A 26,878-nucleotide genomic window follows, 5' to 3' on the forward strand; every position below is an offset into this window, starting at 1 on the left:
TTTGCATTTATTGTTAACCGCCCTGAAACAGTCAGGAAGAATCATGATACGGTGTCCTCTCCACATCAACTTTACCTTGTTTCAGGTTGCTTGCATAATCCAGTCCCAGTCTTGGTATTGTAGGAAGCCACTATGGCTATCGGTGGCTGGCTGTCTGGTCTGCGTGGGGCTAGGGACTGGTGGACTGTCTGTTTCCAAGCCCTTTGGGAAGTTGAGCTTTAAGATGTCTGGAATCACTCCGGCTAAAAAGGAAAGGGTGCCAGTGTCCTTGCAGGATTCAGAGAGCCCACAAAAACCAAGTTATTACGGTGGCTTCTGGAGTCAAGGTCGTCCACGATGTGGTGGCTCTGTGGATATCATCCGGCTTGTTTTGTGTCCGCTTGAGATTCTTGAGAGAATGCCAATATCAGCGGCTACGCTGCCCCGTCTCATTAGCTGCAGTTGTTGTTACAACCATACTGTTTCTTGCCAACAGCTTGGTTGAAGACTGTCATTCCCCATGTCTGCAGCGCACCTGACCCCGGTGGCCACTGATAGCTCAGCGCTACTAGCACACTCTGTGACAGACACGGGCGGTAGCCCTTATACTTGTGTTCCTTTCCGTGGTATTCTTAGTGTTAGGCATTTTGGCTGAGTTAAGTTTGTCTTTGGTTCCTGGTATACGCGTATTTTCACGCTCTAATGTGGATTTTTTCAAGGATTATCTGCCACGATAGCTAGAGTCAATTTTCAGGCAGCCATCTTCCAGCACATGGTCACATGACACCCCCTGTCCGAAGTTTTTTTAAATGAACTTTTTTTGTATTTTATTTTATTGGTCCTAGTGTATTGTATTTTGCATGATGCTGTTCGTATTGTCCTTTACCTATCTGTGTAGTATTTTATTTGTACAAGCACCTTGTAACCTTGTTAAGAAACGTACTATATAAATAAGGTTATATTATTATTATTATTATCATTATTATCATTATTATTATTATTATTTAGTGAATAGTTGTTGAGATATGTAAAGGACATAGCTATACAATTCAAATTGCTGTAAGCTGGAATATCACAGAAATATAAACATTTGTCGAATAAGTGGGCTGCATTAAAGGACCAAAAATTGTGGAAAGACCATGCCCCTCACACCATGAGTCCAAATGACTTGAAAATGTCCAATCAAGTAAGTAAGATAAGTTTATTTGTATTGCACCTTTCACAGATATGGAAACATATGTGCTTTACATTAATGAATTAAACAAGTAAAATAACTTTGTAGAAGTAAAATTGCAATGACATAGAGCACAGGGCTGACAATTTAAAATAACTACAACAATTAAACAGATGAGTGCAGAGACACAAAAAAAGAAGGAAGTACAACCAGATCAAAGATAATACTGTAAAAAAAAAAAAAGAAGAAGCAGGTAGTCTAAATAACCTGTCTCAATAACATTGTTTTCAGCTGCTTCATGAAACTGAAACATGAATCTAGAGTTGGAAGCGATTAGTCAGGTGCAACAGCCTGAAAAGCTTGGTCACCACGGGTTTTACTCAGGTGATGTAACTAATAACTAATAACTTGAGACACATTCACTGCATTCAGGTGATCTCCATTTCACTAATTGTGAGACCACTAACACCAACTGGCTGGACCTCTGTTCAATTAGATCAGGATGATTAATGGGGGTGATAACTTATGCAATCACTTACTATACATTGTATATTTTTAATTGATCGACATTACTTTGTTGAAATCTTTTTTCACTTAGACTTTAAAACTGTTTTTTTTTTTTTGTATATATCTTGTATGTTGACCATGATTCAATTTATGACATTAATATATGTATCTGGAGAAGTATTTTCTCTCTGACAGCCAAGATGGTTCAAAGGCTGTCTTTCTGTTCTTGCCAGTGTGTGGAACTATGTCAGTGCATGGGGCAGGGCTAGCTTCCCTCCCCTCTGCAAGCGTGACGCCCCCAAATTGAGTCGTAAGGGGAAAACTGCGATTTAGTGGTGGCGGCTTAACAGCATAATTCCAAAGAATTGTGCACTTTGTGATAAAAGCGTGACATTTTGTACACTTATAGCCAAAGACAGTCCAAAAAAAATTAGATATCGGGCCACTGCCAATTTTCAATATGGCGGCCGTGGCAGCCATATTTCAAAATGGCCACCATTGACTACAATTTCCATGTGAATTTTCTTTTTTGTGTGTTGATTATAATATGATATTTATCATACAGTTAGCTAAATGTATTTACCTCTTTGGAGTTTGTACATGAATGATACAAATACATTTCAAGATGGCTGTTATTTTTCAAGATGGCCGCCATGACTGGTTTAAAAATTGTTACTGCTTCAGCGTTGCATGGATTCCTGTGATATGAATGATATTGGGGTCAAATCACACATTGTTATGATTAGGAATTCAGGCGGCAACTTTAGTATTAAGCCTATTTGGAAGCTCACAATGCAAGATAGGCCTAACTGACTATAGTAACTGTCCAAACATCGGGTCAAGTCGTCAATCAAACCCCTTCACAGCAATCCCCTTCACAGTAACAGAGAGCTGTGCAGTCTAAGGCAGTTTTTTTGCACTTACACGGCTTAACACAACCCTTCTTACATTTGTAGGAGAAAAGTTCATAGCTGGACTGGTCTGCATTAGGCAGGCATGTCCAAAATTCACAATGACCCTCAGATAACCCTCACCACCTACAGCAATAGTAGGGGAGACTGGGGTAAGATGAGCCATTTTTCATATTTAGGATCACTACATCCAGGCAATCATTGTTTTGTCACTAACTAATATATCTGCATATATTTCAGGATGTTGTGCATCCTTTCAAACAAACAGAATGAGTGTAAACGTAACTGTTTTGATAATATAGCATTTCCAAAAAAAGTGGTCTTGTGGCACAACTTACCCAGTGAATTGGGTAAGTTGAGCATAGGAGCGGGATAAGTTAAGCCGTATCTGTACTCCCCCCACCCTCCTCCCCACCTCCACCCTACCCCTCCCTCACCTTCTCCCTCCCTAAATAACAGTCACTTCTTCACATTCATGTGTATTTTTATTTATTATACACAATTCAACAGGTACAATAACCTTTTTATTATTATTGCATATTACTGGTCAACAGCTGTTTTGTAAAAAAAAAAAAAAAAAAGCATCTTAACATGAGAATACCTTAAGGTGCGCTTGGGAAGAGAACATGAACAGCTGTGTTTTTGTAAAGAAAACTCTAGAACTGAATTCTTGGTCCAGAATCATAGTTTCTTGGTGTCCTTGCTGACAGTAAGTTCAGTTATGGACTAGTAACACATTTGAACACTGAACTGAAACTCTCATCCTCTCATCATCCTTCCTTCCTTCCTTCCTCCCTTCCTTCCTCTTTCTATCCTCTCCTCTCCATCTTCGTTAAACTCCTCCCTCCATCTTCCTCTCATTCCATCTATCCCCATCTCTCCCTCGATCCATCCATCTCCCACCTCTGCTGGGTGACTCAACTTACCCCTGGCCAAATGGCTCAACTTACCCCAGAGCTACCATTTTGACTTTATTAGTTCCCACAGCTAAAATGGTGCACTTTTATGCTAGGTTTTTGGCCTCATTTTGTAGCTCATAGATACCACAATTGCTGTATAAAACAAATTTTAAATGATCTATTTTGGTCTAAACACAAATTTCATGAATCTTATGATAGACTAAATTCACTTTCAACAGTTAAAAAAGTTTTTTTGAAAATAAATGTCAAACCACTTTACCCATGTGGTTCTTACCTTCACAGATTCCATGAAATGATGCCTTCTTCCTAAATATTTGGTCACATGATCAATGTTTTTTACCGTTTCCAAGCAACAAGAGGTGGCTCAATTTACCCTTTGGCTCAGCTTACCCCAGTCTTGCCTGTAGGAAAAATAATGTGGCACACAATCACACTCAAAGATTCAAGTTAGTTATAAAAAAGAACTTTCTATTCTAGCAATCTAATAATAGGCTTGATGCAATGAAATATCAAAGGATCAAATAGAAGTTTCATACAGAGAGGATCTGTTTGTGGGATCTGTCTTCAAGAACTGACTTATATACCTGCCTGGGAAGGAGGGCATTCTGTTCTTTGACATTTGAAAGATATCTTGTTTTGACATTGGGTGAATAACTCAGAGAGGTTTCTGATTAGTCTGTGAAATGACTTGAGGGCCACACCCCTTCAATGGGGAGGGGGAGAGTGCCGTCCACATTTTGAAGGCATCAGCATGTTCAATATTCGGTCTGCGGTATCTTCCTACTAAGTAGTCTTATATTAACAGCAGTCCACCATTTGAAACGTGGTATTAGACAGCAACGTGTCACTATTTTTGAGACTTAGGTATTTGGGAAGTTTGAGGAAAAAGATTGAAATTAAACTGAATTCCGTTTAGCTAATTTTAACTAGCACCGCTTACATTTGTGTGTGATATCTGCACAATTCACATCTTGAATCGTGAGAACAAAGGAGGGTTCTGGGCTTGTTACACATTGCAGACTTTATTTCTGCATGAAAAAATTTATAAGTATTTACGGAGATCGACCAGATCATATGCAATATACAAAACTTTATTACAATTACAATGTTCATGCTGATTGTGGCAACCATTTTTATTGATTTATATGTATTCTTCATGTATAAACTTCCTTAAATTAGGTATGTTAAACACATATAACTAACAAGATCATCATCATCATATCTTATACCATGCAAATAAGAAGATTGGTCTGAATACTGTTGTCAGTGGCCACTGTTAAATGCCATGTTGAAAATTCACGATGGCCCGATATCCAGTTTTTTGCAGACTGCCTTTGGCATTAGCAGTACCAAATGTCATGCTTTTATCACAAAGTACACAATTTTTCATCTAAACCGCCCTAACTAAAACTGAATTTTTTTTAAAATAAAGTACTTTAGATGCACAATTTTTAAAAAGCTATTTTATTTATTTTCCCGATTTTATTTTAAATGCAGCCCCTCTTTTCCTTAAAGAGAGAACAAAATAATACTTATCTACAGTATTATATATCTGTATAATTAAATGTTAAGTAACAATAAATATTGTCGAAATGTTCTTTCTTTATTTGATTTGAAAGTCAGTTCTTGATAACATGCAGATGTTGATACAACTACTAGGCTACTTCAATATATATATATTACACTGATTAAAATGTGGACACTGTGCAATAGTTTAGTTGAGACATTAGGTTGACAGTGTTAACTGTGTAATAAGTTTCATTGTTTAATTTGTCAAATTTCATTTTGTCAAATGTGAAGATAGTGCCACTGTGGAGGCTTTTTGTTGACACAGGAAATTATGAAATTTATGTTTAATTTATTATCATTTGTTATAACAAGCAGAGAAGAAATAAATCCTGTCTTCCAATTCAGTGCATCTGTAACTTAATAGTAATTTTTGTGGTAGAAATATTGGTATCGGTAATTGGTATCGGCAATTACACAAATGAAAATATCCATGCTTGTACTCGGGTTGAAAAAAATGGTATCGTGCACTCCTAAAAAAACTTTATTGTATAAGTGGGATAATAACATTCTGGTCCATTGAAACGAATGGTGTTTAATTTTTTAATGCAACAATGACAAATTAAATTGTTAATCAAGTTTTTAGAACTTGGCCAGAACAATGAGCTCACATGCATCAAAATACAATTTCCATAGCAATAGTAGGGTAAAACGAAAAAAAAATGTATTTTTCACTATACAACTTTAACAACTGCAAATGATATATACTTCATTCACGGATCAAATATCCTACTGTAACCAATGAGTGTGTTGTTTTTGTGAAAAAACAAAACAAAACAAAAAACATGTTTTTTATTTTATACCAGATGAAATGGGGAAAGTATTAAATGGCATTTGGAGTTCTGTTTGCAATAAACACAGGCATCACATGCAATGCAATTGTGTACACAGGCTGATCAGCATTACAGTGGACATTTTTGTTCACTGAAATGACCATCATTCTACAGGTCTTCCAGTCAGCACAGGGTTCATTGTCACACTGAGAGCAAGAGCCTTTGTAGAGTTACAAATGCAAACTGTGAATCTGTGTCAGCAGCTTAGTAGAATTAATATTGATGAATAATATTGACATTGATGACATTAAAATTGCATTTACAAAACATGTAGGGCCTACTTATAAACATTAAAATGACCTCTTAGGAGTTTTTTTCATCACTTAGTTAAGTCAGAAAAGATAAAATAAAATTTAAAGAAATCACAGCATTATATAGCCTCATTCTGCACTCGACAGTATTGACATTCCACCAGCCTATAACGTTACGTGATGTTTACCGTTATTGTGGCAACGAGCAGCAACTGCCGTTCGCACATTTGAGCTAGCGTTGCTCCGTCGTCTGAAAAATAACCCATAAAATTTCAATTTGGTGTGTTTTAACAAAAACAACAACAGCTACCAAAAGCCATAGTCCTTACAACCTTAACTTATGTGTTGTCACGGGTTAGATTTTTCTAAATTTAAAAACATTTAGTATTAGTGACAGTTGCATCAACAAGTATGCAGTCACCTATAGTTCCCTCAAACAATGTAACGGAGATGCTAGAGGTGTGACTCTTCACTGGCCTCACAATTTGATTACAATTCAGCTAACAATGATTCAGATGTAAATGATTCTTGATGTGTTGCATCTCAGTGTATGGAACACTACAAAATAAAAGCTACATCTTTTCAATATCTTTATTTCATACATAAACATTACATAAACAAAACCATCTGCACTGCCTTACACGTTTGTTTCACATGGCAGCTTTAAAATAAGGCCTCTATTGACTCTGCTGCACACACCTCTCTCAGAGTTAGACAGCAAGGATGACAGCCCCTCCTCAGACCTTGGCTGATTAGCTGGGCTCCTGTAACAGTTCTTATTTATGGCTGCAGACTTTAGCTTCAGGCAAAACATAATCAGTAATTGTTGTGAGGTAGAAGTCACACTCAGCATGGGTGTCATCCAGTTCATGTTTCCCAGCAAATTCATAGGATCCGACATGTGTACCGAGATGTCTGTTTAAAAAAAAAAATGCAACAAGTGGATCGATGAAAATTGAATTCAATCAGAAGCCTCAGCCAGATTTGATCAGACTGATCAGCTGGAGGTTGGGCGTGCACTCCGCTGGAGGTTGGGCGAGGCCTCAGTTTTCATGTTTATTAAACATGTTCTGAGTCCAGAGGGGATGCTGTGCAACCCAGCCTCTCTCATCAGCCTCTCATCCCTGCAGAAGGGAAGAGTTTCTTCAGGAAAAAATGGACTGCTGCTGAGCCCTATGTTGACTCCACTGTTTCCTCCTCTAAACAGCGATAACAGACACCGTCAGCCTGCTAATAAAACGCTAGTGGCAGTGCCAATTATCCACGCAGAGAAAACAAGCTGTATTAAATTGGTGGACGGATCACATTTGAGTCGCCACCTGTGCAGAATTAAAGGAAAAGGCTTCATTAGTGTCTGGGCAGATCCTAGGTATTACTGTGTATTTAACTAAAAGCTACATTTTGTGGGTTCTGTTGACCACAGAGTCCTATTGGCTGCTGCTTTACACTGTAAAGTATTGGGATTGCTGTTTGCCTTTCTTTGTGCTCATCACAAGATAATGTGAGCTTCTCCACTTTGTGGATTCAAGTGTTAGTTTTGCTGCTGTGTAAGTGCATAGTAAGCTGCATTTCTACCTGGAACAAGGACCGGAGGAATGTGATTGAGCCCAAGATCATCCACTGGCCTCCAGGTGATAGAAAAACGAGTGTTGTGTCTCTCCATGATTATTACCTCCATGCTGCTCTCTCAGTGTTCGCTCTCTATTTTTCTCTCTTCCCCGCTGTCATTCCTTCCGTTTAACCCACGCATGAACACCATCACACACACACACACACACACACACACACACACACACACACACACACTGCTCTGGTGAGCAGGTCACTTGCACTTAACTACAGTTGTGTGTGTGATCATTTCTGTACATGTTCCTTTAATGTTACATGTTTTATAAATATGTATACATATTTACAAGTGAAAATGCTTTTTTGAGATTGTTTTAAATTATTGTTTGTAATTATTAATTGACAATGACCAAACCTGTCTCAGTTTACCAACACAGGTCTCTGTAAGATTCAGCCTAGCTTCAGAAATTTTAGGGTTGGGGGTTTGGGTGTTAGGAATATTTTTTTTTGTTCTGTCATTAGGGTAGTGCTTGTGAATCACCCTTGAAGAGCTGCCCTTTTCTCTGCCGATGAATTTTACAGTGACATCTGTAATAGTATCGTGCCTTTAATCAGTCGGTGGTCATATCATGTTTCACTGCATCACTCTCTTTTTGCCTCTTTATGCCTGCCAGTTCCCATCATTCCCAGCTACCTGTACAACCTAGATGAGTCAACAGATGTGGTGTTGAAGAACAACACTCCATCCCAGCAGAATCCTCCCGGAGCCTTCCACAACATCGTGTCCTTATACGACAACACTGTGAGGTCTTTGGTTTCCAACACCACAGCCATGTCTACTGACCTCGTCCCTATAGTCCCCACCGCTACAGAAGTGCCACTGAACTCGTCTGACTGCCCCCGGTCCAACAGCAAGCTGCTCAATGAGAATGTCAAAGTGGGAATGCTGTTTGCCTCCAAAGCTACCATACAGCTGATTACCAACCCCTTCATTGGGCCACTCACAAACAGGTAGAATTTTTATCATGTCTTTTTTGTTTCTGTGTGGAGGCTGATTTAAGTTTCTGGGGGAATTAGCTGAAGACCACACCAGAAATAAATGAAGAATGAATTTTTGACTTTTGTTTCGTAAAGTGTTGTGAAGTGAAGACAACTCCAAATGAAAGCAAACATGTATCTGCCAGATATGTTATTGCTCGCTAGCTTGTTTGCCACAACAGCATTATAAGGTACATATGTATGTCAGCTGGTGTGTTTTCAGTTTCTTACTCTGCAAAAATGCATTAATACAGCCTTAATGTGTCTTCAAATTCACAGAACATCAGTCAAATTAATTTGACTAGCTTTAAAGCACTATTCAAACAAAAGTAATCTTAGTGAAGTGCTGTCAGAAAATGTAACCTTGCCAGCAATGAGTAGAGCTTTTATGAAAGTCAAACATTTGATTGTTTTCCAAAAGTAATTGAAGAAGTCTAAATAATCATGTATTTTGGAAAATTATCAACATGTGAAGCACCTGACTTTTCAGCTTTCTGGTTTTGTAATTTACCTCACAAAGTGGAAGTTGTAACAGATACCACGACCATGCAGTCGTGCAGTGTTTAGGCCATTTCAATCCATGTGGGGAGTAATTGCAAAGATAGTCTTATCTGGCTTTTGATAAAACTCCAAAAACATTATAGAGTAAATAATTTCATTTAAAGCCGACTGACAGAAAAACTGTATGACAAGTTTCCTTTAAGGCAACAAAGGCTTCCTGTAAGTCAAGGCCCAAAATTATTGTTCAAATTTTCTCTTGTGTTTGGAAGGCCAGCCAGACGTCAATACAGAATAACATTTATTGTCTTATCTAAGGCAACATCCAACACAAATTGAAGCAGAAGATCAGTAACAGACTCCATTTTCATGTTCTTGGAGGAAATCAAATGCTGTATATGGTAAATATGTCAGTGTAATGCAGTTTTGAGGGTGTAATGTAATGTCTGCTACAGCAGATGTAATACAACTAAGTCAAATCGAGCGGAATTCCTGATTATGTGCTTTTGTCACGTTTGTGTGTGTGAGTGTGTGTCTCTCTTTTGCATGGGTAGCTGAACTATGTATGAGTAACTGAGCTTAACATATGAGAGTGTTGCTGGATGTGACCTTTTGTCAATCAACAAAATGGCTTAAAAATAAACTTGTCTTTAAGCCTTAAAGGGACAGTTCACCCCAAAATCAAAGTTACAAATGTTTTACTCTTACCGGCTTTTTAACCACCTAGATTGCTTTGGTGTGAGTTACTGAGGTTTGGCTGTAAAGATGTCTGCCTTCTCCTGACTATAATGGAGCTAGATGCTACTCGGCTTGTGTTGCTGTGTGAATTAGTAGTCACCTGTTTAGGCAGTTCTATTCTATTTAAGATCAAGAACACACATACCCATAAATCTTAGTACACACTATGCTATGATAAATGACAAATGAATGCAATTTTTCTTTCAGATCATGCTAAAATTGATGTACCTTAAAACTGTATGTCCGGGGCACCGTTTCGCTCAGTGGGAAGAGCAGGCATCCTATGTACAGAGGCTTTGTCCTTGCTGCAGCGGACCCGGTCACGTCTTCAGCTGTTCTATCAATAAAAGCCAAAAGGCCGAAAAAACATTAAAAAAAAAAAAAAATGGATCTCCAAGTGCTGGAAATTTGATACTTCCTTAATTAAAGCAGAAATAGAGTTTCTACAGTTAGGGTACATTCGGAACAAATCTGGTGGTGTGGCAGGTTTGTGCAGCGGTGTAGGGTTGTCACTCCATGGTCCGTGTGTGTGATGTGTTGCAATCTGCCGCTGATCAGTTTGCCAAAGGGAGAAGTTGTTATGTTGTAATGCCACCAGCATGCTGGTCCTACAAGTGATTGTTTGTCCTCATTGACAGATTAAGAACAAACAGCAACAGCAAACAACCACAATGCAAGGCATATCATTACTTTGTGTTTTAAACCGGAGCACAAAACCAAACCGAGTGATGACAATTAAAACATCATGCTACAGAGAGAAATGTCCAATGTGTTCCCTTTGTAGCACTTTAGCCATACTAAATAACATGCCCTGCTACTGACCCGTCGTGATCTGTATCCATGCCTCTGCCACAGTAGGTTAAGCATGCCGGTCCTACAGGTATCGTCAGCGTCCATGGATGTTTTAAACTGGTGCTCAATGCCAAACTGAGTGAATACTGAGGGGTCTCAGTCATTTGTGTGCCATTTTTCCACCAGCACTTTTGACCACGTCAATTCAAACTGGGCCGTGCTGATTTGCTTTTCCATCACCAGTTTTACTGCACTGAGTTGAGCCAAAGCTGCACTGCCGATGGACCTGCTCTGGAATAGGGCCAAGCCGCGGCTGCCCTGCCTTCAAGTGGGCGGTGGTGAATTCTCGTGACTGCAGCCAACTTGCAACAAACACCAGCCTCCCCAGTCAGTCTGTTTAGCCCTCAGTCTTTTTGTAGCTTCTGAATTTCTTCTTGTCTTTCTCGTTCTGTTTGTACTTTCAGACATCTGCATTGTTTCATTGTTTCATCGTTTTCAATTTCAGCTGCTTTGTGAGTCCTGTTTACTTTTTAGTTACTGCTGGTGAAAACACGTTTCCTGTTATGCTGCTTCATAATAAAAGCTTTTGAATGGCTAAGTAATGGGGGGATTTTATTGAGAATTAAGTTTTAGTAAATGAAACGCGTTGGCAACTGAATTAGTGGAGCCACTTCGCAGGGTTTTTCCTGCATATTAATTTCGGAGGTGGACGCCACTGCGGATTTCCAGGCCGGCACCACTTAAAATGTTCAATGTGGGCAAAAACGCAATATAATCGTTCCACATCTTCACAGTTGACCGCATGCAATGACCGCAGTTGTCTTTATCTTGGCGCTGTCACTGTGCTATGATTATGCCTGTATCCCAGAATGGAAGCAGAGGACGAAAATAGATCTACATTTTCCTCAAAGAAATTTCCTCCGGTCCAAAGAGCATTCGGTGTCAGAGGGTGTCCTGATAGTTTAACAGGTGCAGTGGTGGACTGGCCATCTGGCATGCTGGGACAAATCTTGGTGGGCCGCTATAATGTTGAGCCAGTCAGATGCTTTTGCTTACAGCCTTCTGTTAAATGCATATGCGTATTGATGCATTTTACAAGTTTCCCTTTCAGTTCCTACTAACATATGTCCTGGAATACAGGTAGTCTTTCTAAACTTTACATTCTACAAACCCGACTTGACATTCAGAATCACCTGTCACCTGATTATAAGACTAGCAACTAGGGATGTATATTGATAAGGATTTAGCAATTCCGATGCTTTATCGATTCCTGTTTATCGATCCAGTTTTTTATTGATTCTCTTATCGATTCCCAAATAGGCTGAAAAACAAGTATCAAATGAGTACAGAAAAGAATACAACCTGGTTTATTAATATAAATCTTAATTATTCACTGCTGAGAATAAACAATACTCAAATGAGTCCTCAATAAACAAATAAACAATACTCAAATGAGTAAAATGAGTCCACAAGTCAAGTGGCTATTGGCTAAGGATAATCTCATAGAGGAACAAGAGGAACAACAAACAAGGAACGGGCAGGGCTGATTAAATTAACCTCATTTTTATCATTATCACACGACGTTAGCCAGTTGTTTAATTTTACCTGCTGTGCTAGTGCTAGCACTGGTGCTGCTAAGTGCATCAAATACACGGCCGTGTTGTGTGGCCAAATGCTTGGACATATTAGTTGTATTACTGCGTTTGGCGCGCAGATCCCTCTTACAGGTATTACAGGTGACGATCCACGAGGTGTCGTCCTTCTTTGTGAAATGCAGCCAGACTTTGGATCGTTTTTGCCGGGGCGACATTTCTCCACAGTGCATCGCATGTAGCTGCTCAGCTCACCTCTGCTCTGCAGCAGCTTGTGTGTGTTTTTGTGTGACATCATCGCAAATTTGCGAGTAGGGTACGTTTGTTTACAGTGGCGGCGCAGCCCGGGAAAAATCGATAGCAGAATCGTAAAGGGTTTTTGATAGCGATTCCAAAGAATCATTTGACTCAGAACCGGTTCCCAAACGAAACCGGTTAACGATGCGCATCCCTACTAGCAACCAGCAATTACTACAGTGCTGAAGCTAGTGGGTGCTATGTCCTTTAGAGTCTGTAAGCCTATGTATTTAAAAAGGCTTTTTATGAAGAAATCCAAATAATGCAGTGATCATATTGAAAAATTCTGCAGCAATGTCTAAATGGCTCTAAAGACACATGTTTTTTTCACTTTCATGAATGTAAATATAACAGCAAAAATATATATATATATATGATGATATTTCTATTGCGCTAAAGTGCCCTCTTGGGAGCCAAAACGTGTGCTAAACTGCCCTCTTGGGTGGAAAAAACACACTAAACTGCCCCCTTGGCTGGTTAAAACATGATAAACTGCCCTCTTGGGTGGCAAAAATGTGCGCTAAAGTGCCCTCTTGGGAGGCAAAAACGCGTGCTAAAGTGCCCACCTGGTTGGCAAAATACAACTGCCCTCTTGGGTGGCAAAAACGCGTGCTAATGTGCCCTCTTGGGTGGCAAAAACACGTGCTAATGTGCCCTCTTGGGTGGCAAAAACGCATGCTAAAGTGCGCTCTTGGGAGGCAAAAACGCGTGCTAAAGTGCCCTCCTGGTTGGCAAAACACACTAAACTGCCCTCTTGGGTGGAACAAACGCTAAACTGCCCTCTTGGCTGGTTAAAACATGATAAACTGTGCACTTGAGTGGCAAAAGGGCATCTTTAAGTGCCCTCCTCATTGGCAAAACACACTAAATTGCCCTCTTAGGTGAAAATAAAACACTTAATTGCTCTCTTGGGTGGTTAAAACAAGTTTAAGCACACTCCCGGTTGGCAAAACATGATAACCTGCCCTCTAGTCTTGGGTGGTATAAATGCGTGCTTAAGTGCCCTCATTGTTGGTAAAACACAAGTGCTCTCTTGGGTGGAAAAACACTCTAAACTGCTGCCATTGGATGGAGAATATTGATTCCAATTAAGGCATGCAAGCTTTCCCAGAGTCATTTTATGGTCTCAACAAGTTAAACCCTGTTTATGTTCAATACACTTTGTTTGGCCATTAGCCCATATTTTCTGTTTTTTTAAATTAATTAATTAATTTCTTTTTTGCAAACGGCTGATGGGCTAATAAACTTTCTAGATTTTATTATCAATTTACAATTTAGGCTAGGTCAGTTAGATTCATTGTATTTAGTAAATGATGGAATAAATTGATAGCAGCTTGATAGATGGTAACTTAAATTTTAAGAACACATTCCCGTTGTTAAAATAAGTCCATTCCATCCATTTAAGTATTCAATTTTAGACACACTCTCAAATGGTCACATGTCAGTGGGGACTTAATAGTGACTGAGGTGCAACCCGGCATCCTACTGCTGTGTGAGGTAGGTAGCTAATATAGCAAGCTGTTTATTAAGTTACCAATTTTGCATTACTAAATACTAGTGTATGTAGCCTGGAAGTGCTATTATTAGGTAGAGATCACATGTTTAAGCCTAGGCTGAGGAGTTAGCCTAGCTAAGTCTTGCGGGAATAGCTTTTTAAAGCTAGCCAGTAAAATTAAAAGTGGGGTTAGCATTGCATATCAGGGTTTCCGCCAGGTTTAAGGTTGACCCCCCGCCAGGCTAAACATTTGGGATTTTTTTATTCTATTTTAATTTTTAAAAATGCTTTTCTTTAAAATGCCTTTTTAAGTGCACAGCTCAGTTGGAAACATATACAGTGGCTTTCAAAAGTATTCACCCCCCTTGAACTTTTCCACATTTTGTCACGTTACAACCACAAACGTAATTGTATTTTAATGGGATTTCATGTGATAGACCAACACAAAGTGGTGCATAATTGTGAAGTGGAAGGAAAATGATAAAAGGTTATCAAACATTTCTAAAAATAGAAAAGTGTGATGTGCAAAAGTATTCACCCCACTTTACTCTGATACACTTAAATAAAATCCAGTGCAACCAATTGCCTTCAGAAGTCACCTAATTAGTAAATGGAGTCCACCTGTGTGTAATCTAAACTCAGTGTAAATACAGCTGATCTGTGAAGGCCTCAGAGGTTTGTTAGAGAACATTGTTGAACAAACAGCATCATGAAGCCCAAGGAACACATCTGACAGGTCAGGGATAAAGTTGTGGAGAAGTTTAAAGCATGGTTAGGATATGAAAAAATATCACAAGCTTTGAACATCTCACAGAGCACTGTTCAGTCCATGGGATGGGAAGATGGATGGAGCCAAATACAGGACAATCTTGGAAGAAAACCTGTTAGAGTCTGCAAAAGACTTGAGACTGGGGCGGAGGTTCACCTTCCAGCAGGACAACAAGCCTAAACATACAGCCAGAGCTACAATGGAAAGGTTTAGATCAAAGAATATTCATATGTTAGAACGGCCCAATCAAAGTCCAGCCTAAATCCAAGTGAGAATCTTTGGCAAGACTTGAAAATTGCTGTTCACAGACACTCTCCATCCAATCAGACTACGCTTGAGCTATTTTGCAAGAAGGAATGGGCAAATAGTTCAGTCTCTATATGTGCATCGCTGGTAGAGACTTACCACGAAAGACTTGCAGCTGTCATTGCAGGGAAAGGTGGTTCTACAAAGTATTGACTCAGGCGGGTGAATACTTTTGCACACCACACTTTTCTGTTTTTTATTTGTAAAAATGTTTAAAAACCATGTATCATTTTCCTTCTACTTCACAATTATGCACCACTTTGTGTTGGTCTATCACATAAAACCACATTAAAATACATTTACATTTGTGGTTGTAACATGACAAAATGTGGAAAAAGTTCAAGGGGGTGAATACTTTTGTAAGCCACTGTATGTCCAAATGTGTATTGTTCCCTGTGTTTTTATCACAGAGCCCTATTGGGTGAAGAAAACGCACTTAACTTCAGAAGACTATTAAGACCAAGAAATACTATGAAACATTACTGTTGCAGTGACTTTTATGTTGGGCCCCTTTTTGATCTATATTGAGCCAGAACTATATCTCACAGAACCAGTTTGAAGTATCTGGTTCCAAATATGGTGTTAAAATGCACTAGAATACAGGAAATGGCATCTACTTAATTGAAAATGTTCTGGGGGAGGACCCCCAGACCCCCCAGGGGAGAATTTAGTGCCCTCTTCAGTGGCAAGAATGCGCTGTATGTGCCTTTTTTTTTCTTCTTGCCCCTGCCCTTCAAAAAGTCTGTGCACGCCACTGGACAGACGTTTAATTTCCACCTCATAAAAATCTTGCTCAGCAAAACTGGGAAAATATGGTAATTAACTCAAATTACATGTCTCCATCGCCGTTTCATCCATTGCTGTGATGTCTCTGTCCGATATCTTCTTATTTCAATCATCCGGGATGAAAATGTCACAAATCTCACCAGCTTCTCAGTGAATTCTCTTGCATCCTTCTGGGCAATAGTTGTGCGTCTTCTGCAAGTGAAGTTGGTGCGGCGGAGGAAACGATTAAGCCAACCAGCAATCGCGGCAATCTCCTCATCTCTGCTGTCACTCACAGTGGCGTACATTTGTTTCGCCATCGCCCTGATCATTTTGCGGGACACTCTCTCTTGGCGTGCCCGTTTGCTGATAACTCATGTTGTGTGTCTTTCTTTCCTGCATGTTTATCTCAAGCTCCTCGCTGGCCTTCTTCCTCCCTCCACCAGGCAGCCTGGCCCTTTTGCTGTCCTCCCTGGACAGACGCTGAAGCTCAGTTTTAATTTTTTCGCCAATCTGTCACTCTCTTGGGGTCGACAGAGAAACATCTAGCGGCTGCTTCTCCCAGGTTTCCCTCTGCATATTTTAGAACAGAAAGTTTGAATTTCGAGTTGTTCTTTTTATTTTTTTTGCTGCACCAGAGCCATGGTTATCATCAATGCCGGGGCGTAGCCATCATTTCAGAAGTGAGGGGGACAAATTGTTCAGAGGGCTATTGAGTGATTTATCATCCTCTCGCATTCAATTGCACCTCTCCTTAGTGGCTAAAGAACCACATAACCACAAACAGCACAGCACCGGGAACCAACTTTAGTTCTTTAAAATTATATACTATCAAATTCTAAAGCTGCCAAACTCTGGCTGAGTTGACACAGAATGACCCTCGAGCATCTACAGGGTAAGTAGCCAGATAATTTCTCCTCAACTGCTGTGAAGACCCTCCATGTTCATTTCTGCTGCTGCTAGTCTCTGGACCACTTTCTCCTCCCTGACCATGCTCTTTCTATTGTATGAAGATTAAAAAAATATGTGCAGAACAATAGTGAGCACAAGTTCTGTGCAGAAATTAATGAGGAGTGTGTTTATTCCGAGGTGGTAGAGTAGCCAAAAATTGTAGTCAAGTAAGAGTATTGTTACTTTAGAACAATATTACTTATGTAGAGGTAAAAAGTAGTCATTCAAATAATTACTTGAGTAAGACTAAAAAAGTATTTGATGAAAAAACTACTCAAGCACTGAGTAACTTTTGAGTAGCCTAATGTCTGATTTATTCATCAAATAAGAACATTAATGTAATCATTCAATCAAAATAATAATCAGCAAATTCAAGTTTTTTAAACTTTAACTAACACAAAACTAAATTAAATCTTTACAAAAATAGCATAGTCAAAGGAACACAAATACATTTATATTCTTACATATATTATTTTCTGCGTTAGAGTAGCCAAAAATTGTAATGTTACTCAAGTGAGAGTATTGTTACTTTAGAATAATATGGCTAAAGTAAAAGTAAAATGCATTTTGCAGCAAAACAAATTGGATAGAGTGCAATCTATCCAAAAGTTACTCAAGTAAATGTAACAGAGTAAATGTAACTAGTTACTACCACCACCTTTAACATAGGTAACAGTTAACAATTGTTAACTAGCTTAACTTGATATATCGACATCTATTAATTAGTCAACATTAAGCTAAACATATCTACATGCAACAGCATTACTCAGCTTACACAGTTTGTTGGGAAAAAACTGAGTAAAGTTTTTTGCCTCTTGGCTGGTTTGCTGAACATGGTTAAAACAGATCTGAATCGACATCTGTGTGATTCAAATCACAACACGACAGCGGTATTTGCCGCCTGGTTCTGCCTGCTCATGGTGCGTTTAAAGGCGGCTCGGAAAAACACATTTCCACGTGTTAGAAATGAATTAAATGGTTGTAATGGCTGTAAAAAGTGCGGGGGATAGAGGGCACAGATACGGGAAGCAATGTGATATTGACTGACAGAAAGCAAGCACAATACATGAAAAAGGCGAAAGAAGAAAAATGTGCAGTGCCAGTGGTCACGTCTTCTTCTTTGATTTTTTAAAAAATAAACTAGACTCAGCATTTATTTGGAACTGGCGGTTATTTATCAAAATATACACCCGCACCCGGTGTTTGAAGGGGACCCTGCGGTTAATTGAAACACGGCTATTATTTGGTAATTTACAGTATTATAAATAAAGGCAAATTACTGAAACAGTCAAGAACATAAATATAGAATAAAAAAATATATAACATATTATAGTATATATGTATGTTTTAGTCTGACAAAGCCTTTTTATCACCAGATGTGCTAAAGTTCACAGTATAAAGAATATATGTCATAGGATGATGGTCAAAGATGTCAGCTTATGTAATGTATAGAGCAGTGGCGGCTGGTGACTGAAAAAATTGAGGAGGACAGGAGGAAAACCAGTCCACGGTGTCATGTTATTTTATACAAGTCAACTACTTATCCCTACTTTCTTATATTTAATGAAAACTAAGCAATAAAACAATGACTTATAAGAATTCTTTAAAAAACATTTTATTAAATGGCTAATATACAAGACAAAAAAAATACCACTGTATACCCCTTCCGGAATTTGATCCCCAGTCACCTGCTCTACTCACTGTGCTACCACAGCAATCAACGTACATACTTCAGGACAGCACAGGACATCACACACATCACTCATCACAATCGCCCGGTCGTGCCGCTAACGTTATGTCCTCCAGCAGGACGAAAGAAACGAAAACTATGAATTATTTTTCTGACTGCTTCGCTCTGATTTCTCCCAACAGTTTTTTTTCTATCAGAAATGTGCTTATATTTCCGTTGAAACCGATTCCAATATCGCTGAAAACTCCATATTTCTTGTCCGAGCATGGCGGGCAGTGAAAGCTGTAAAATACCATATTGACCCGAATATAGGACGACCCTGATAATAAGACGACCCTCTTTTCAAGACTAATCTTCAGAAAAAGACTCTGATATCCAAAATTTGTTTCTCAGTAACAAACTCACACACCTTCCTGTCAGTCTCTTGGAAGCGGCCGCTTAGAGGACCACGATAAGCTTTTCTCTTACTGTTAGCGTTTTCAGACGATCTTTTTGGACCCGCCATCTTCGGACGTTACACTCCGTAATTCCATAGTTCTTGGCTGGCTGACAGTTGTTTGGCACCTCCGCTGCATTGATCTCATTATCTTAAAATCAGCATCATAGCTCCGCCTCAGATGTCTGTTAACTTGCCACACTTGATCCACTTTGCTCCGTAAAATCACCCCGTCTGTCCATTTTTCATCTCCTGTCACTTCTTCTTCGCTGTGATTGACAGACAACCGCAGCCACAGTGTCAGTGACGTCTCTACAATAAGCTGGCGCCCTCTGCCGTTGCGGTCGCGTAGCGACCCAGACAACTATCAACATGTGTCAACGGTTAGACCCCGATTATAAGACGACCCCACTTTTTCACATAATTTTAATCGAGAAAAAAAAAAAAAAAAAACTCGTACTATATTCGGGTCAATACGGTACATAGAAGTATTTTTTGTTTACGGTTGTATAAATGTGAGAATGAAATTTGGGAACTGTTATTGGACCAACCTGCTGTCAATCTTGTATTCTGGTTGCTGATGGGTAAGGGAGGACGTCCTCCCTTAGCGCGTCATTTTACGTGTATTAGCCAATCATAGATCAGCATGAAAAAATCCTGAATGCATTGAGTGAATGGAAGGAGATCCCTCCCACGGAGGACAGAAGCCCTCCGTCCTCCTCTAGCCTCCACCTTCCTGCTCCCTGCTCCTCTCACAGACTGCTCTGTCTCCTCCGTCTGCAGCTGTCGCTGTTCAACCGTTTTAGGTGGATTTTCTTCCAAAGAAGAAACTTTTTTAATGATATAATATGTATAATATTTTATAAATGATATTGAGATTTGGTAATGATTTATTTCAACCAGTTACTCTTTCTTTAAAAAAAATGGATCTTCCTCTTGCCTCCCAAAAATAGAGGAGGACCAACCTCCTCTGCCTCTATGGACGAGCCTCCTCTGGTATAGAGCAAACATCCTTTGGGGGACCTTATTAATGAGACCAGTTGCTGATGAGGATAAAGGGTTGCATTTCATCACTGGGGTGGCTGGAGTGGAATTCTGGTCCTAAAAGAAAAAGATGTGTCAGGTCAGAGAATGTTAGGACTGCATCTATTATACAGAGTGAACAATGATGTGATCAGGCTCAGATATATACAGAGTGAACAGTGATGTGATCAGGCTCAGATATATACAGAGTGAACAGTGATGTGATCAGGCTCAGATATATACAGAGTGAACAATGATGTGATCAGGCTCAGATATATACATACAGAGTGATTAATGATGTGATCAGGCTCAGATATATACAGTGTGAACAATGATGTGATCAGGCTCAGATATATACAGAGTGAACAGTGATGTGATCAGGCTCAGATATATACAGAGTGAACAGTGATGTGATCAGGCTCAGATATATACAGAGTGAACAATGATGTGATCAGGCTCAGATATATACAGAGTGAACAGTGATGTGATCAGGCTCAGATATATACAGAGTGAACAGTGATGTGATCAGGCTCAGATATATACAGAGTGAACAGTGATGTGATCAGGCTCAGATATATACAGAGTGAACAATGATGTGATCAGGCTCAGATATATACAGAGTGAACAGTGATGTGATCAGGCTCAGATATATACAGAGTGAACAGTGATGTGATCAGGCTCAGATATATACAGAGTGAACAATGATGTGATCAGGCTCAGATATATACAGAGTGAACAATGATGTGATCAGGCTCAGATATATACAGAGTGAACAATGATGTGATCAGGCTCAGATATATACAGAGTGAACAGTGATGTGATCAGGCTCAGATATATACAGAGTGAACAATGATGTGATCAGGCTCAGATAGATACAGAGTGATTAATGATGTGATCAGGCTCAGATATATACATACAGAGTGATTAATGATGTGATCAGGCTCAGATACATACACAGTGAACAATGATGTGATCAGGCTCAGATACATACACAGTGAACAATGATGTGATCAGGCTCAGATATATACAGAGTGAACAGTGATGTGATCAGGCTCAGATATATACAGAGTGATTAATGATGTGATCAGGCTCAGATACATACAGAGTGAACAATGATGTGATCAGGCTCAGATATATACAGAGTGAACAATGATGTGATCAGGCTCAGATATATACAGAGTGAACAGTGATGTGATCAGGCTCAGATATATACAGAGTGAACAATGATGTGATCAGGCTCAGATATAGACAGAGTGAACAGTGATGTGATCAGGCTCAGATATAGACAGAGTGAACAGTGATGTGATCAGGCTCAGATATATACAGAGTGAACAGTGATGTGATCAGGCTCAGATATATACAGAGTGAACAATGATGTGATCAGGCTCAGATAGATACAGAGTGAACAGTGATGTGATCAGGCTCAGATATATACAGAGTGAACAGTGATGTGATCAGGCTCAGATATATACAGAGTGAACAGTGATGTGATCAGGCTCAGATATATACAGAGTGAACAGTGATGTGATCAGGCTCAGATATATACAGAGTGAACAGTGATGTGATCAGGCTCAGATATATACAGAGTGAACAGTGATGTGATCAGGCTCAGATAGATACAGAGTGAACAGTGATGTGATCAGGCTCAGATATATACAGAGTGAACAGTGATGTGATCAGGCTCAGATATATACAGAGTGAACAGTGATGTGATCAGGCTCAGATAGATACAGAGTGAACAGTGATGTGATCAGGCTCAGATAGATACAGAGTGAACAGTGATGTGATCAGGCTCAGATATATACAGAGTGAACAGTGATGTGATCAGGCTCAGATATATACAGAGTGAACAGTGATGTGATCAGGCTCAGATAGATACAGAGTGAACAGTGATGTGATCAGGCTCAGATAGATACAGAGTGAACAGTGATGTGATCAGGCTCAGATATATACAGAGTGAACAGTGATGTGATCAGGCTCAGATATATACAGAGTGAACAGTGATGTGATCAGGCTCAGATATATACAGAGTGAACAGTGATGTGATCAGGCTCAGATATATACAGAGTGAACAGTGATGTGATCAGGCTCAGATATATACAGAGTGAACAGTGATGTGATCAGGCTCAGATATATACAGAGTGAACAGTGATGTGATCAGGCTCAGATATATACAGTGTGAACAATGATGTGATCAGGCTCAGATACATACAGAGTGAACAATGATGTGATCAGGCTCAGATATATACAGAGTGAACAATGATGTGATCAGGCTCAGATACATACAGAGTGAACAATGATGTGATCAGGCTCAGATATATACAGAGTGAACAATGATGTGATCAGGCTCAGATACATACAGAGTGAACAATGATGTGATCAGGCTCAGATACATACAGAGTGAACAATGATGTGATCAGGCTCAGATATATACAGAGTGAACAGTGATGTGATCAGGCTCAGATATATACAGAGTGAACAGTGATGTGATCAGGCTCAGATATATACAGAGTGAACAGTGATGTGATCAGGCTCAGATATATACAGAGTGAACAGTGATGTGATCAGGCTCAGATATATACAGTGTGAACAATGATGTGATCAGGCTCAGATATATACAGAGTGAACAGTGATGTGATCAGGCTCAGATATATACAGAGTGAACAGTGATGTGATCAGGCTCAGATATATACAGAGTGAACAATGATGTGATCAGGCTCAGATATAGACAGAGTGAACAGTGATGTGATCAGGCTCAGATATATACAGAGTGAACAGTGATGTGATCAGGCTCAGATATATACAGAGTGAACAGTGATGTGATCAGGCTCAGATATATACAGAGTGAACAGTGATGTGATCAGGCTCAGATATATACAGAGTGAACAGTGATGTGATCAGGCTCAGATATATACAGAGTGAACAATGATGTGATCAGGCTCAGATATATACAGAGTGAACAGTGATGTGATCAGGCTCAGATATATACAGTGTGAACAATGATGTGATCAGGCTCAGATATATACAGAGTGAACAGTGATGTGATCAGGCTCAGATATATACAGAGTGAACAATGATGTGATCAGGCTCAGATATAGACAGAGTGAACAGTGATGTGATCAGGCTCAGATATATACAGAGTGAACAATGATGTGATCAGGCTCAGATATATACAGAGTGAACAGTGATGTGATCAGGCTCAGATATATACAGAGTGAACAGTGATGTGATCAGGCTCAGATATATACAGAGTGAACAGTGATGTGATCAGGCTCAGATATATACAGAGTGAACAATGATGTGATCAGGCTCAGATATATACAGAGTGAACAGTGATGTGATCAGGCTCAGATATATACAGAGTGAACAGTGATGTGATCAGGCTCAGATATATACAGAGTGAACAGTGATGTGATCAGGCTCAGATATATACAGAGTGAACAGTGATGTGATCAGGCTCAGATATATACAGAGTGAACAGTGATGTGATCAGGCTCAGATATATACAGAGTGAACAGTGATGTGATCAGGCTCAGATATATACAGAGTGAACAATGATGTGATCAGGCTCAGATAGATACAGAGTGAACAGTGATGTGATCAGGCTCAGATATATACAGAGTGAACAGTGATGTGATCAGGCTCAGATATATACAGTGTGAACAGTGATGTGATCAGGCTCAGATATATACAGAGTGAACAATGATGTGATCAGGCTCAGATAGATACAGAGTGAACAGTGATGTGATCAGGCTCAGATATATACAGAGTGAACAGTGATGTGATCAGGCTCAGATATATACAGAGTGAACAATGATGTGATCAGGCTCAGATAGATACAGAGTGAACAGTGATGTGATCAGGCTCAGATATATACAGTGTGAACAATGATGTGATCAGGCTCAGATATATACAGAGTGAACAGTGATGTGATCAGGCTCAGATATATACAGAGTGAACAATGATGTGATCAGGCTCAGATATATACAGAGTGAACAATGATGTGATCAGGCTCAGATATATACAGAAGTGAACAGTGATGTGATCAGGCTCAGATATATACAGAGTGAACAATGATGTGATCAGGCTCAGATAGATACAGAGTGAACAGTGATGTGATCAGGCTCAGATATATACAGAGTGAACAGTGATGTGATCAGGCTCAGATATATACAGAGTGAACAATGATGTGATCAGGCTCAGATATATACAGAGTGAACAATGATGTGATCAGGCTCAGATATATACAGAGTGAACAGTGATGTGATCAGGCTCAGATATATACAGAGTGAACAATGATGTGATCAGGCTCAGATATATACAGAGTGAACAATGATGTGATCAGGCTCAGATATATACAGAGTGAACAGTGATGTGATCAGGCTCAGATATATACAGAGTGAACAATGATGTGATCAGGCTCAGATATAGACAGAGTGAACAGTGATGTGATCAGGCTCAGATATAGACAGAGTGAACAGTGATGTGATCAGGCTCAGATATATACAGAGTGAACAGTGATGTGATCAGGCTCAGATATATACAGAGTGAACAATGATGTGATCAGGCTCAGATAGATACAGAGTGAACAGTGATGTGATCAGGCTCAGATATATACAGAGTGAACAGTGATGTGATCAGGCTCAGATATATACAGAGTGAACAGTGATGTGATCAGGCTCAGATATATACAGAGTGAACAGTGATGTGATCAGGCTCAGATATATACAGAGTGAACAGTGATGTGATCAGGCTCAGATATATACAGAGTGAACAGTGATGTGATCAGGCTCAGATAGATACAGAGTGAACAGTGATGTGATCAGGCTCAGATATATACAGAGTGAACAGTGATGTGATCAGGCTCAGATATATACAGAGTGAACAGTGATGTGATCAGGCTCAGATAGATACAGAGTGAACAGTGATGTGATCAGGCTCAGATAGATACAGAGTGAACAGTGATGTGATCAGGCTCAGATATATACAGAGTGAACAGTGATGTGATCAGGCTCAGATATATACAGAGTGAACAGTGATGTGATCAGGCTCAGATAGATACAGAGTGAACAGTGATGTGATCAGGCTCAGATAGATACAGAGTGAACAGTGATGTGATCAGGCTCAGATATATACAGAGTGAACAGTGATGTGATCAGGCTCAGATATATACAGAGTGAACAGTGATGTGATCAGGCTCAGATATATACAGAGTGAACAGTGATGTGATCAGGCTCAGATATATACAGAGTGAACAGTGATGTGATCAGGCTCAGATATATACAGAGTGAACAGTGATGTGATCAGGCTCAGATATATACAGAGTGAACAGTGATGTGATCAGGCTCAGATATATACAGTGTGAACAATGATGTGATCAGGCTCAGATACATACAGAGTGAACAATGATGTGATCAGGCTCAGATATATACAGAGTGAACAATGATGTGATCAGGCTCAGATACATACAGAGTGAACAATGATGTGATCAGGCTCAGATATATACAGAGTGAACAATGATGTGATCAGGCTCAGATACATACAGAGTGAACAATGATGTGATCAGGCTCAGATACATACAGAGTGAACAATGATGTGATCAGGCTCAGATATATACAGAGTGAACAGTGATGTGATCAGGCTCAGATATATACAGAGTGAACAGTGATGTGATCAGGCTCAGATATATACAGAGTGAACAGTGATGTGATCAGGCTCAGATATATACAGAGTGAACAGTGATGTGATCAGGCTCAGATATATACAGTGTGAACAATGATGTGATCAGGCTCAGATATATACAGAGTGAACAGTGATGTGATCAGGCTCAGATATATACAGAGTGAACAGTGATGTGATCAGGCTCAGATATATACAGAGTGAACAATGATGTGATCAGGCTCAGATATAGACAGAGTGAACAGTGATGTGATCAGGCTCAGATATATACAGAGTGAACAGTGATGTGATCAGGCTCAGATATATACAGAGTGAACAGTGATGTGATCAGGCTCAGATATATACAGAGTGAACAGTGATGTGATCAGGCTCAGATAATACAGAGTGAACATGATGTGATCAGCTCAGATATATACAGAGTGAAACAGTGATGTGATCAGGCTCAGATATATACAGAGTGAACAATGATGTGATCAGGCTCAGATATACAGAGTGACAGTGATGTGATCAGGCTCAGATATATACAGAGTGAACAATGATGTGATCAGGCTCAGATATATACAGAGTGAACAGTGATGTGATCAGGCTCAGATATAGACAGAGTGAACAATGATGTGATCAGGCTCAGATATATACAGAGTGAACAGTGATGTGATCAGGCTCAGATATATACAGAGTGAACAGTGATGTGATCAGGCTCAGATATATACAGAGTGAACAGTGATGTGATCAGGCTCAGATATATACAGAGTGAACAGTGATGTGATCAGGCTCAGATATATACAGAGTGAACAATGATGTGATCAGGCTCAGATATATACAGAGTGAACAGTGATGTGATCAGGCTCAGATATATACAGAGTGAACAGTGATGTGATCAGGCTCAGATATATACAGAGTGAACAGTGATGTGATCAGGCTCAGATATATACAGAGTGAACAGTGATGTGATCAGGCTCAGATATATACAGAGTGAACAGTGATGTGATCAGGCTCAGATATATACAGAGTGAACAGTGATGTGATCAGGCTCAGATATATACAGAGTGAACAGTGATGTGATCAGGCTCAGATATATACAGAGTGAACAATGATGTGATCA

The 26,878-nt window shown here is 39.5% G+C and overlaps 1 protein-coding gene across 1 annotated transcript in view; it reads left to right on the forward strand.

Annotated features, from left to right (window-relative positions):
• slc18a2 (solute carrier family 18 member 2) overlaps positions 1 to 26,878 on the forward strand; it is a 131,231-nt gene that overhangs the window by 24,159 nt on the left and 80,194 nt on the right. The window contains exon 3 of the mRNA XM_030441746.1: positions 8,382 to 8,718. Coding sequence (XP_030297606.1) covers positions 8,382 to 8,718 — 337 coding nt within the window. The remainder of the gene's footprint in view (positions 1 to 8,381; positions 8,719 to 26,878) is intronic.

The sequence above is a fragment of the Sparus aurata genome, chromosome 15, assembly GCF_900880675.1.
Source record: "Sparus aurata chromosome 15, fSpaAur1.1, whole genome shotgun sequence".
Taxonomy (NCBI): Eukaryota; Metazoa; Chordata; class Actinopteri; order Spariformes; family Sparidae; genus Sparus; species Sparus aurata.